The following is a 13,638-nucleotide window of genomic DNA, read 5'->3' as shown; positions in this document are numbered from 1 at the left end:
TTATTTTACTAATTTAATATTTTAAGTGACTGTTTCTTTTTAAATTTATTCATTTCTTTGAATTTGATAATTTTTCTTCCTAAAATTTTATTATATTTTAAACTAAAAAAATTATTATAATAAAATAATTATCTATAAAATAAATAAAAATGATTTAAAATAATTTTTATTCATTTTTATAATTATAATAATAATTTTTTATCATAAAAAAAACGTACATAAATAACTTTTGGAAAAGTATAAGTAGTTGTCTATTTTGTTTTATAAATGGTACTTTTAATTCTTTTATTACCAAAACGTAATGTTCACAGCACATATTTAACCTATGTGTACTTTTAATACAGAATTATTTGTAGCGATTAACTTGTTGATGTGTTAGCCAAGTTTTGAAGAAGACTTTAGATTGGGTTTATATGTTACAAGCTCGAAATGTACAATTTATATATTATAACTGGAGGGAAAATGTTAGTATTAATTATGAGTAAAAAGTAATTATGTTGGAAATTACTACTTATTGTATTTATGAGTAGTTCCTAGTTTTGTAACTAGGCTTCTAATGCAGTCTTTTTTATTTTTTTTATCTTATTGTTGTCAGTATATTTTTATCATTATAAAGATAATAAGAGGGATTTTTCTAATCCTCCAATTTTATGCTTTCTCTCTTATTAATCTCATGTGAATCAAAGTGAGCAAAGAAATATTTAAGAAAAATATTCAACAATTATTACGAAAAAGATATATTAAACCAAAAATACTGTTTTTTTAATTACTATCGACTAATACAATTGTTGATGAAAATTCTGCGTAACTAAAACTTTTGTTAACTTAATAGTAAGAGTCACAATACATATCTTAAAAGTTGACATAATGTTAACCATTTTTTTATAACAATTTTTTGACAATAGCTATTTGTTATAATTTTATTGTTCTATTTGAATTTATTTTGAAACAAACCAATCACAGGTCATCATATGTATGTTGTCAAAAATTGTTAAAAAGACATTTTCATAAAGTGTATGTATATAAATTTGAAAAATATTTTTTTAATAACTTTTTCTATAACATTTTGATACAAGATACACATATTCGTTTCAAATATTTTTTTAAAAATACATTCAAACAAAATAATAGAATAATAAGTCGACATGAAAAAGTTATTATGAAAAAATGGTTACCATATCAATTATTTTATAAATTTATCCAAGGATTATTTATTTATAGTGGAAGACTTTTTCCAACACTAAAAAGTCAATTTTCTGATACTCATGAAACCAAAATCAAATCTCACTTACTTTATAGGGAACAAAAATATAATTACACGTTTTAATTGAAAAAAAGTTGATTCTTACGTAATACTTCGTCTCATACTTGTTACCACCGCATATATAGAAAGACTTCATAGTGACAATGATGTTTCTCATTTCTATAAGCTTTATGAGAAAATTTATATATAAATTTCTTTTGTATTTAAAGTGAAATATTTCAGGCAAAAAAGTTACACGTATATTATTATTAAATTAAAAAATATTATTAAAATATTAACACATTGATTTTAAATAGGTTATTTTTTATCAATTGGTTTTAAAATACAGTCTCCCTTTCTCTGTAAACTAAACTGCCATTCAACAGGATCTGTTTTAAAAAAAATAGTCTATATATATTGATTTGAAATTCTAAGATTCGGATTGATTTGAATTATGATTTGGCAACCTATTTTTGGTGTTTTTACACATTGTATTTAGTTTTGAATTATGACTTGGGACCTATATTTGACATACTTAAATTTTTTATATTTATTTAACATTATTTTTAATTATTTTTTCTTTTTTTAAAAAGAAATATAAAACTTTAACTATTTTACCTTTATACGGTGTCAAATAAATGTAAATTTATATCATAATACCATTAATCTAAACATTTTACATTCATTTGATACTGTCTTTACTTATTTTTATTCTATTTTTTCTTGAAAAAATTTAAAACTTTACATTTTTATAACTATTTTAATTTTATACTTTATACCAAATGAATATAAAAATATATCATTCTACCGTTGGTCTTTCAACAATAACGGTAATAATGTGAAAATCTAAGAATTTATATAAATTATGTAAACATTTTACCTTCCGAAAGGGGTTGCTAACAGGCAAGAAAAAAGAAATCTTGTGGTGAATTGGAGATATAAGAGAAAAAGTATAAATTATGTGTCAGAAAATTGAATGAAAAATGAAATCTGTTTTGTCAGGTGCTATACTAGAGATTTCTTTAGTATGATTGAGGTGCGATCTACTCTTCTCACTTGTTAGCTGGTGAGGCAGAGGAGAGGTAAATGTTTTAGGTACAATCTATGATGTTTCATCAAGTTTTTAACTTCAATTAACCACTTTTTGAGGCTCCATTTTTGTCCTGGTTTTATCTGGGGAATGCTCTTCTTCTTCTTCTGTTTCCTTCCTTTTGTTATTGATCTGTTCCTCTTCTTCATCCTTAACTTTTGATTTCATCAGATGAGGTCTCAGCCTGTTCACATCTGACTGTTGAACTGGTTTCAAAAAGAATTCATCAGCTCCATCTTCTAGGCATCTGCCATAAGCAAAAGAACATTCTGTTAAATATCTTGCAATTTGATGCCTTTAAAATTTGTTTACTTCTTTTTTTCAAACAAATATCTTGATGTTAAGATTTTGTTCATAAGAGGTATTTTCCCTCACCTGTTGATCCTTGATGGAACATTCTCTGAGGACATAATCACCACTGGTATGTCTTTAAGAGATTTAGATTCCTGCAAATCAATAACTTTTTGTTATTCATACAACATACAAATCACAAGATTGGTTTCAGATTTTCCATCATTAAAGGCACATAAAACATGTTATTTCTGAAACCAGGTCCCATAAAAAAACCAAGTAGTTTTACCTTGATTTTTCTCAGCAGATCATATCCTGTCATTTCTGGCATACAGTAATCAGTTATGATCAGGTTTACTTCTACATCCTGCAATTACAATAAGCAAAAGGGATTAATTAGATCTCATAAATCATTCTAACTATGTGTCATCTTTTATAAATTTTGCAGTAAAACTGAACCTGATTGGCTTGTAAAGCAATGGTGGGAGGCTCTTCAGTTCTCTTCTCATCTTCAACCAAACCAAGAAACCTCAAAGCCTTACTACCAGAATCCACAGCAGTAACTGTAATCACAAAACATACCAAAATGAATCGGATTTCACATCAAGCAAAACCAAATCACCCCATCTGATAAACAAACATAAAAAACCTTATTTTCAAAAAAAGGACAGCACACATCAAAATTACCATGAAAAGAAGAGGTTTTGAGGAGTCTCTCAATCAACATTCTGTCGATAAGGCTATCATCAACAGCCAAAACATGAAACTGTGCCTCTGCAGCCATACCCATGATTATTATGATAACGATGTGTGCAGTTGCAGGCGAAAACAGGAGAAGAATAAGAAGAATAAGAAGAAAAGAAGAAGGGAAAAAGATGAAAAGAGTGCTGAAATGTGATGAAAGAGGGTGGCATGCAGAGATTTTAAAAGGGGGCACATCATGGTCAAGAAGATAGAAAATCCACGAAGGAAATCTGACAGTTTGGAAAGCAAGATCCGACAGATTTCATCAAGAATCTGGCGGATCTTTTGGGTTGATTTTTGAATTGAAAAACAAGCAAAGAAAGTGCTGTTATTGTACCAAACACATCAAAATCTGACTTGTTCATTATTACTATTCTTTTCATTATTCTATTTCACCCTTTTGCTTAGGGTTAAAGACAAAAAACTATTCTCTTCTCTTCTCCTTAATCCATTACCCTTTCATCAGACCAAACTATTATTCTTAATTATCAAACGTTGTTGTCGTCATTCTTCTCACTGTTCAGAGTCGTGTGAACTCTATTCTATTCCATGCACGTGCATTACATGCTTACCACTATTACACCCACGTACCACTACCATATATATATACAAACAAAACGTTATTTTCTTTTTACTAATCAAATCTTTTGTCTCTGCTCTTTTTCTAAGAGCCAATATTGACCTAAATTATTTATACAATTTTTTCAAACTCCTCTCTGTTGCTCTTTCTTCGAACATTCTCATTTATTCAATCATAATATATATATATATATATATATATATATATATATATATATATATATATATATATATATATATATATATATGTCATACACTTGCAATATGGTGCCTTTCACTAAGAAATTGTTTGGATGAACTTCACATAATAACTTTAAAGAAAAGAAAATAAGAGTGGAATATCAAATAAATTTATCTGTAAACTAAAATTAGTTTGTTGTAAGTTAAAGTTATATTTTCAAGAAATTAACATAGGACGATGATTTGTATATATATCTGTTTATTTTTTAATTGATTTTAATGTTTCATTTTTCTATATTATAAAAAAATCTTAAGCAATTACTTTTAAACATCTTAAAATGTGTACAATGATTTTGTAATTAAATAGTGTTGCAAAACTATTTTTTTATATCGGAAAAGGGAAAGATATGATTATAAAATATATGTAGACATTATCGATCTTAATCCATATACAAAATCAGATATAGCTCTAAGGTTTTAATATTGTGCGTATAGAATCAAAATCATAATAAAAGAAAAAAGAAAAATCCCTTATATTTGTCAAACTATATTTATATTTTCACATATAGTTTCTAAGCTCTTTTCTGATTTGTTCCTATTTTTATTTTGTTTAACAGGAACATAAACTTAATTAAAATAATTTAGAAAAAAAAGGGTAGTTACAACTTACAAGTCTTTCATATTCCAAAATTTTCCTTTTAGAAATATGCTGTCATATAAAAGAATACCATTTTGTCTTTTCTGCCTCAGAAATTGTTTTGTCACCGGCATATATATAAAATTGCTTTCAAATTATGCCTCTCTAATCTCCAATTTTCTTTCAGGGGTCAAAGTTTATTATTTTAAATGATAAATATTATAATTGGAGCACGATCATGTGAGTGATTAAAATATTGCAAATATTTCTCATTCTGATCTTTTGATGCAAGTAATCTGACAGCATCAGAAAGAAAGAAAAAATCGTTTGTGAAAAAAAGAATATTTTAATTCATATTTGGCCAGATTCTACTTTTTTTTTTGGTCAGTTTGTGAAATAATATCTGATCTAAGGGTCGTGAACCTGTTTGGGGGCACTGATAGAATCATCATTGAATATTTTTAATATTTTATAAGAAAATTAATTTTTTAATCTTTTAGTTTAATTTAAAGCACGTTGTAACCTACAAATTATTCCAATGCCCTTTTTATTTAATTAGGTTAGAAAATTATATTTTTTGGTTTATTAGGCACAAGACAGTAGGAAATAATAATAATAGTAATAAAATGTACATAACTAATTAATTTTTATTGAGGCATGAACATTTATAAGTCAAGCCCATGAATATCTACTTGATTATGCAAATATTTTAACTGGAACAGTCCATTTTCATAATGTTTAGATTCGAATTATCTTCAATTGTAAAAATGAGTACAGTTTTAGAATGTAATGTATTTCTCCATTCTGAATTCAATCTGCAGCATAACAAGATTATAAAAATGTTAAAGATCATTTTATTTTCAATCTTTCATATTTCAGGTCATCTAATATGATAGTTGAATATCGATAAAAAAAACAAAATCAAAGTATAATATATTAGTAAAGTATAATTATAAAATATAATTACATTGAATTAATTCGGTTAAGATAATATCAAAATATATCTTAATAAGTTCTTTGAAGTGATGATGGTGTTTCCGTTAAATCATTATATCTTATTAATTCAAGAAAATGTTTTTTATTCCATTTTTTTATATATACTGATATTTATTTATAAATTATGCATTATTCTCGCTTCATTGATTTAAAAAGAAATGTATGTAACAAAAACTATATATAATTTTTAAATAGGAAATAAAATTAGTATTTTTTTAATTAAAAGTAAAAGGAAAAATAAAACAAATCTCAAAATGATAAGTTCCTAAGTTTCTTACTTTATTTTCTTATTTTATTTGGTGTTTGAATTAGAATGTGTCTTGTTACAAATCGAAAAAGATAATGCATTTGAAATATGATTATTTTAAATATGTAAGTTAAGTGGATTAAAAAGAAGAAGAAGACAAGGTGATAAAAGTTTCCATATTCCAATAACATTTAAGCTAAAACTAATTGCAATATAAATAGTTATATAAATGATAAGCTACACATGTTACTTTACATTGAATATGAAACAAGATAAAAAGGTGTTTTCAAGGATGGTTGCTACAATTACATAAAATTAGTTAGGGTAAGATATGCTGCTGAAGGACACTAATTTTTAGTCCTTTAAGCATTATCCAAACCATTTTATTCTTTTAAAAAAAGTTATTTAGAGGACTAAAAGTAACATATTTTAAATTTAAAGAAATATAAAGAATTTTTTTTTCTTTAAAGCCTAAAATTGAACTTCAAATACTTTAGGAGTTAATGAGTTAAGAAATTTGGATGACAACCTTCCAAAAAAGAAAAAAACATTTAATTAAGCCTCATTTACTTAGATTGTTTGGATTTAAAGTGGCCATTGGCCAATCTAGAATGATGGTATGAAACCCTATTGTCCCACCAATTAGAGATGATTGAATCTACTATAGTGGTCACCACACCTCTAATATTAGGGTCCATGATAATAAGGGAAGGCCATTGGTGCACGCCTAATTGATAAAGAAAAGTAATGAAGAAATGTCAAAATATTCCCTCTTTGGTGGACCATTCATGAAAAGTGGTAAGAAGAAGGACTAAATAGTTAATGGAAGGACACAACATAGTTTTAGGCTTTCTTTTTTCATTTCTTTGTAGGACATAGTGTCCTTACCATTGAATTGACCTAATTTTAGGATAAAGTGCTAACTCTAACATAGTTTTAGGTTTAAGATAAATCTCAAATGAAATACTTCATTTTAAACTAATAAGGGTATTAGTCATCAAAATATAACTTACTACAAGTCAAATATTTTAACGAGATCATTCGTTAAAAAAAAATCAATAATACTTCTAATAAGAAATAAAATAGTTATAAAAAAATAATAATAATACTATATTGTTTACTATAAGAAACCTGATTCCAATTATTCGAGAATAATGTTTTATATATTAAATTTGGTAAATTAAAAGACAAATTATTTAATTAAAATTAATAACCAATTAATATTTAGAAATGTTATTTGTCCAGCCGCATTGTATGAATGTATGTTTTATATCTCACCTTTCTGCTCATCTTTTACATGTTATACATAATGTTGGGAAGCCATAAACACGTACACACACACACAAAAAGAAACAGATATTATATAAAATTTTGTACGAGTATCAATTCTCTAAAAGCTTTTAAGAGCCTTCTAGAAAATTAAAATATAGCAGGGTTTGAACTCTATTTAAAAAAAAATACTTGAGTTATTAATTAATACACATAACCAACTAATAATAAAATTTATATAAATACAAATAGTATGTTTTCTTGTAGGATGGCCAAAAGACATCTTGGACCACCTTATCCTAGGGACAGCCATGTGTTTTGTATCTCCAAATTAGAAACCTGTATAATTTTTTGTTTATTACTTGCTGTTTGTTGCCCAATTTGTATGAATGTGTTGATCATGGAAAATTTACAATTATCTAATGGGATAAACGAGGGAAGGGACATTAATTTATATATATTCTTTTCGTTGATAAAAAAAAGAAAAAAATAAGATATAAGTTGTATGAAGTTCATCATTTCTGTACAAAATTTGCAACTTCTATTATAATTTGACGTCACATGTTGATATCAATATTTGTAGTGACTTGAGAGACTATTGAAATTATAAAGTTTTGGGATTCATTTTTATAGAATTATTTTATTTTTACGAGAAGTGTATAATTTTTTAAGTTTATATTAAAAGTGTATGGAATATGGATTATGAAACATATTCTTCCCCATTACAATTCTCTTCTTTGTGTATATATATAATAAATCCCTCTAATAGGTTGAATAACTCTAAATACATCTGTCTATATGCATACACCAAAAAAATTCTCTTCCTGTCTTAACTTTTCATTTATTTTTTGGCAAAATCGTAAATGTTTTTAAAGGTTATGAAAGATGATCATAATTTTTCTTTTTCTTTTGTTTTTTTCCTCTCGAATGTGTTGGCACAAACCCTAAAATTATCCCACGATGATTCCAAGGTAGTTTTCAGTGGATCATATATATATATATATATATATATATATATATATATATATATATATATATAACAAAAGAGAGTTTTGATATTTGTGCACTTCAAAGTGAAATAGGAGAGATAATAATAAAAATAAACAGAAAGAAAGTACTATATATGATATAGAGATGGAATGAAATTTTGAATTTCTACTCCAAAATTTGCTTTAACTTTAACATAAAATAAGAGATATTAAATTTATTTTACTGTAAAAAATGAAAAGAAAAAATAAAGAGTTGAATAGGTTGAGTTTTGGTCTTTCTACTAATAAAAAATAATTCATTAATAATTAATATTTTTCAATTTGATGAAAATATCTATTTAATAAAGTTGTGCATTATCCAATTTTTAAAAGTAAAGATAGAGAACTGCATGTATCCATCTCAAACTTCAAATTAAAATAATATAATTTAGTTTTACTTTAAAAGTGTAATTTTTCATTGTTATTAACTAATTTTAGTATATTATAATATAATTATAAATTTATATATAATGTATTAAAATATATATTACTAGTACAAAAACACCGTATAACGTCAGTATTTTCTAGTCTTTCAAGTCGAATTCGAGATCGACGTCATATCGAAAGACGTTAAATTGACGTCGAACATAGAACAATTGGACGTTCACAAATTAATTTTTTTTGTTTAATTGTGATTCTTTTTTACAATTCGATGAGACCTGAAAAGCAACAAATTTCAGTTTTTAGTATTTTATAAAACATGAAGTATGAACGTGTAGTGTAGTATCAAAAGTAAACAACAATAACAAACAATAAATAAGTTCAATTAAACAACAAGAACAAACAGGTTCAACCAAACAACAACAACAAACAGGTTCAACCAAACAACAACAAACAAATCCAACAAAAAAACAACAACAAATAAGTTCAACAAATAAGTTCTTCAAAACGAAAACGAAAACTAACCTTCAAAAGGTGGGTTTGTCGGAATAAAGTGTTGTCACCAGTGAGAGAGACGACAGAACCACCTATTAAGGACAAAAACACGAAAATAATCGATCAAAACAAAGGAAAATAATACCTAAAGTAGTTAATTAACATGCATTTGTAACAAATGAAAGAAAAATTACATTTGATGGTCGTCAAACTTCGTTCCAAAAAAGTTTGAGTAGAGAAGAAAATATCGAGCGTTGAGATAAAGTGAATGAATTTTTAATCTTCCGCTCAATTTTTTATTGAATTCACTAACATTTTAATGTCTAACGCGGGGGCATTCGACGTTTTATATACTTTTGATGTCTAATTTTAGGGAATTCAACGTCATACGAAAATACATTTTCACCATCGCGGCAAACATTTTCATAAAATTTACACAATATAACAAATTGACGTCGAATTACAATTCTAAACGACGTTTAATAATTTCATTTATTTACAAAAATGTCACCGGTCATTTTTAAAGTTGGCTATTAAGTTGTTGGACGTTGAACGCGTGACGTTATATACTATTTTGCACTAGTGTATGCAGTTAAAATTATAAAAAATGATGTGATGACTTTCTTGAAGGTGTCTTTGTACTTGGTAAAATCCTATAGCTACGAAGATGAGTGTTAAAAATTTTTGTTTGTATAAAAACTCCAACTCACCCTGTCTTGGAGGAAACTCAGTTAAAACTTTTTTACCCAATTCAATGTCATGCTTGTTATAAAAGTTGAATAACAGCTTTGCCAAAGTTTTGGAGTTTTGTAGGCGCATGAAAACTCATTTTGTTTTCCGAACTAATTTTGATATTCATAAAAAAATTTCGTGAAGTTTAAGTTATATTACGAGAGACTTGCATAACACATAATAGATAAAACCTTAAGAATAATGGATCTACATATCTTAAGAAATTATTGTTCGTGATTATCGTGAACAACAAACAAATCCAACAAAAAAACAACAACAAATAAGTTCAACAAATAAGTTCTTCAAAACGAAAACGAAAACTAACCTTCAAAAGGTGGGTTTGTCGGAATAAAGTGTTGTCACCAGTGAGAGAGACGACAGAACCACCTATTAAGGACAAAAACACGAAAATAATCGATCAAAACAAAGGAAAATAATACCTAAAGTAGTTAATTAACATGCATTTGTAACAAATGAAAGAAAAATTACATTTGATGGTCGTCAAACTTCGTTCCAAAAAAGTTTGAGTAGAGAAGAAAATATCGAGCGTTGAGATAAAGTGAATGAATTTTTAATCTTCCGCTCAATTTTTTATTGAATTCACTAACATTTTAATGTCTAACGCGGGGGCATTCGACGTTTTATATACTTTTGATGTCTAATTTTAGGGAATTCAACGTCATACGAAAATACATTTTCACCATCGCGGCAAACATTTTCATAAAATTTACACAATATAACAAATTGACGTCGAATTACAATTCTAAACGACGTTTAATAATTTCATTTATTTACAAAAATGTCACCGGTCATTTTTAAAGTTGGCTATTAAGTTGTTGGACGTTGAACGCGTGACGTTATATACTATTTTGCACTAGTGTATGCAGTTAAAATTATAAAAAATGATGTGATGACTTTCTTGAAGGTGTCTTTGTACTTGGTAAAATCCTATAGCTACGAAGATGAGTGTTAAAAATTTTTGTTTGTATAAAAACTCCAACTCACCCTGTCTTGGAGGAAACTCAGTTAAAACTTTTTTACCCAATTCAATGTCATGCTTGTTATAAAAGTTGAATAACAGCTTTGCCAAAGTTTTGGAGTTTTGTAGGCGCATGAAAACTCATTTTGTTTTCCGAACTAATTTTGATATTCATAAAAAAATTTCGTGAAGTTTAAGTTATATTATGAGAGACTTGCATAACACATAATAGATAAAACCTTAAGAATAATGGATCTACATATCTTAAGAAATTATTGTTCGTGATTATCGTGAACATTTTACAACAATATTAAGGATTTTTGACTGCCATCAACAACCTAATTCTGGAGAATCAAAATATTATTTCTGAAACTCAGATAGTCTTTGCAAAACCATTCTCATATGTATCAAAAATTGAGGTCTTCTCTAGTCAAAATTTCCGACACTAGCAAGAATGTTTGTCTACTCATATGAACGAAGTTGCTAATGTTTTTTCATCTCGAAAACCCAACTCCAATATTCCTTTAAATTTAAAACAAGTTAAAGATTAGATTTATGCGAACAAGATATATCGACATATTTTACTTAGTGCATTTTCTCTTTCATTTTCGATAAGTAAATTTTGAGCAGGAGATTTTTCATTTTTAAACTTGGGCTAAAAACAATCTATGATTTTTATAACAAATACACATAGATTCATAACATATATATAAATTAATAGATAAATAGAAATATAAAAGCATATAAATTTAGAGAAGTTAACGAAGGATGTATATAGTGTTTGTCTATTGCTCTAAACATAGTTGGTATTAGACTATCTATCTTATCTATATATATTTATATAGTTGTTATAGCATCATGAGGAGATTGAGATCCGAAATATAGAGATATGGTGACTCAAGTGTCACCTTTCCTTAATGGGCAGACCACGTGCTTAGATTTTCATAATTATTTATATGCAATAATCTTGCACTGTCATCTCACGTTCAACTTAATCTCATCTTTCCATTGCTAGACAGGCACTTATTATAAAATTGTTTAAAAATAATATATGTCCATCAAATAATATATATTATTAGAATAAACTTTAACTATGATTATAATACAATATTAGAAATAATTTTAAACCTAACTCAACCCATAAAACTAACTTGAAAGATGAGATTTGTATTCACTTGTATATGAGACTTTCAACATAACATTTTGTTTTCACCTTATAATTTTCTATAATTATATGATATTTATTTATATATAATTAGTTTTTAATTTTTATTCGATAATATATTATTTATTATATTAAAATTATTTGAAAAGAAGTATTTTTTAACTTTTAATTCTGTGTATACTGTTTAATTTATGAGATATATATGCATTTTTCCAAAATCTTTTGGGTGAGGTACACTGTGAAGTCAAAATCAAAACCTAATTATTCTTCGTTTCAATTGGAATCATCACATACCACAACGATCACGGGATCAAATCTTCTTTTAATTATGCTCGTCGTTGAAAATAAAATTTCCCTCTAATTATATACTTGCAATTTCAGATTTTCAATCAATATTTGTTTGAACTTTTACCTTTCAATCATTTAATTATGCCACTATTTTCTCTTTCACACTATGCCATTCTTCGCAACTATCTAAATTTATCTATTCTTTGTTGAAAAATCTCATCAAGTATATCTGTATTTTTTTTTTGAAGTTATTATTAATAATGTAATAAATGAAAATGCTTCTTGGTTTTTTACTAGTTATAAGAAGAGATAATATACTTAGATTAAGAGATAAAAACTAAGATTTACGTTGTAAATGTTTAATGATGTTTCGTAGATTGAATGAATGAGAATCCAAGAGGAAAGTTGAAGGAAGTGAAGATATGAAGATAGGCATGACAGAGACATTTCAGCCTTTTCTTTTACAGGTTCATTAAGAGGACAAGGAAACATATGTGCAGAGAATAATTCCATAAAGGAAGAAGTGCAGGAGGTGTTTGTGGAAAGTAGAAGAGGATAATAGTGCAAAATCTATATATTGTGATTCCAATTAAGGAAGGTTTTAAAGTTACTTTCCTAAAAAGATATAGTCATAATTTAATTAAGAGTTAAATATATTTTTAATTTTTAAATTTGGATATAAAATTAAAATTTATGTATATTCCAAACTTTAATATAATTTTTAAACTTGAAAAATAAAAATTTAACTCAATTGTTCTGAATTTTTTTTTTGATATATTAAAGACATTTTGAAGTAACGTTTGAATTGTTTATACAATTTAATACATTTTAACATATAAGATCATATTATTCGTAAGAAAAAAAATTGATGTAATTAGATTAAAAAAATTAAATTTATTTATTTTTCAAATTTAAAAATTAAAATATATTAAAGTTTAAGAAATTATATTTTCGTAGTAAAAATATATTTAACTTTTTAATTAACTTTATCTTCTCCTTAATTGGTCATCAAACCCCAAAGTCTTCCTCTTTGCTCTACCTGGTAGCACTGGTTTTTTACACTCCTCTTCCCAAAACAACCACAATCTTCATATAGGTTAGTATTGTGCTTTAGTTCTTAATTAATTTTAAAATATATGTACATTTAACCTTATAATTAGAGTTGTTTCTTATATTAAAGTTTGAAATTTTGTATTAAGAATATATTTAACTTTAGTATTTAAGTTAGATATGTCAATTTGAAATATTGCATATTAGACTTTTTAATTTTAAATATGGTTTTGTTGTTATTTTT

General features: G+C 26.2%; 1 protein-coding gene across 1 annotated transcript; it reads right to left on the bottom strand.

Moving 5' to 3' along the window:
• Window positions 1–2,154: 2,154 nt before the first annotated feature.
• Window positions 2,155–3,726, bottom strand: LOC108333437 (two-component response regulator ORR9). The gene is made up of 5 exons (XM_017568876.2): window positions 3,312–3,726; window positions 3,084–3,187; window positions 2,914–2,991; window positions 2,709–2,779; window positions 2,155–2,580 (listed from the first exon to the last, which is right to left on the bottom strand). The coding sequence occupies exons 1-5, from the start codon at window positions 3,412–3,414 to the stop codon at window positions 2,373–2,375; spliced, it is 564 nt and encodes a 187-aa protein (XP_017424365.1). The 5' UTR covers window positions 3,415–3,726; the 3' UTR covers window positions 2,155–2,372.
• Window positions 3,727–13,638: the final 9,912 nt, after the last annotated feature.

The sequence above is a fragment of the Vigna angularis genome, chromosome 11 (genome assembly GCF_016808095.1).
Source record: "Vigna angularis cultivar LongXiaoDou No.4 chromosome 11, ASM1680809v1, whole genome shotgun sequence".
Lineage (NCBI taxonomy): Eukaryota > Viridiplantae > Streptophyta > Magnoliopsida > Fabales > Fabaceae > Vigna > Vigna angularis.
This window is presented reverse-complemented; position numbering and strand designations above follow the sequence as displayed.

Bases quoted from the DNA above. Each gene is read 5' to 3' on its own strand.
- LOC108333437 (XM_017568876.2), bottom strand. From the start codon at position 3,414: ATGGGTATGGCTGCAGAGGCACAGTTTCATGTTTTGGCTGTTGATGAT. The intron at 2,992-3,083 runs GTTCAGTTTTAC...TTGTAATTGCAG, and splicing joins TTGCTTTACAAGCCAATCAG to GATGTAGAAGTAAACCTGAT. The intron at 2,581-2,708 runs GTGAGGGAAAAT...TGCTTATGGCAG, and splicing joins GTTCCATCAAGGATCAACAG to ATGCCTAGAAGATGGAGCTG.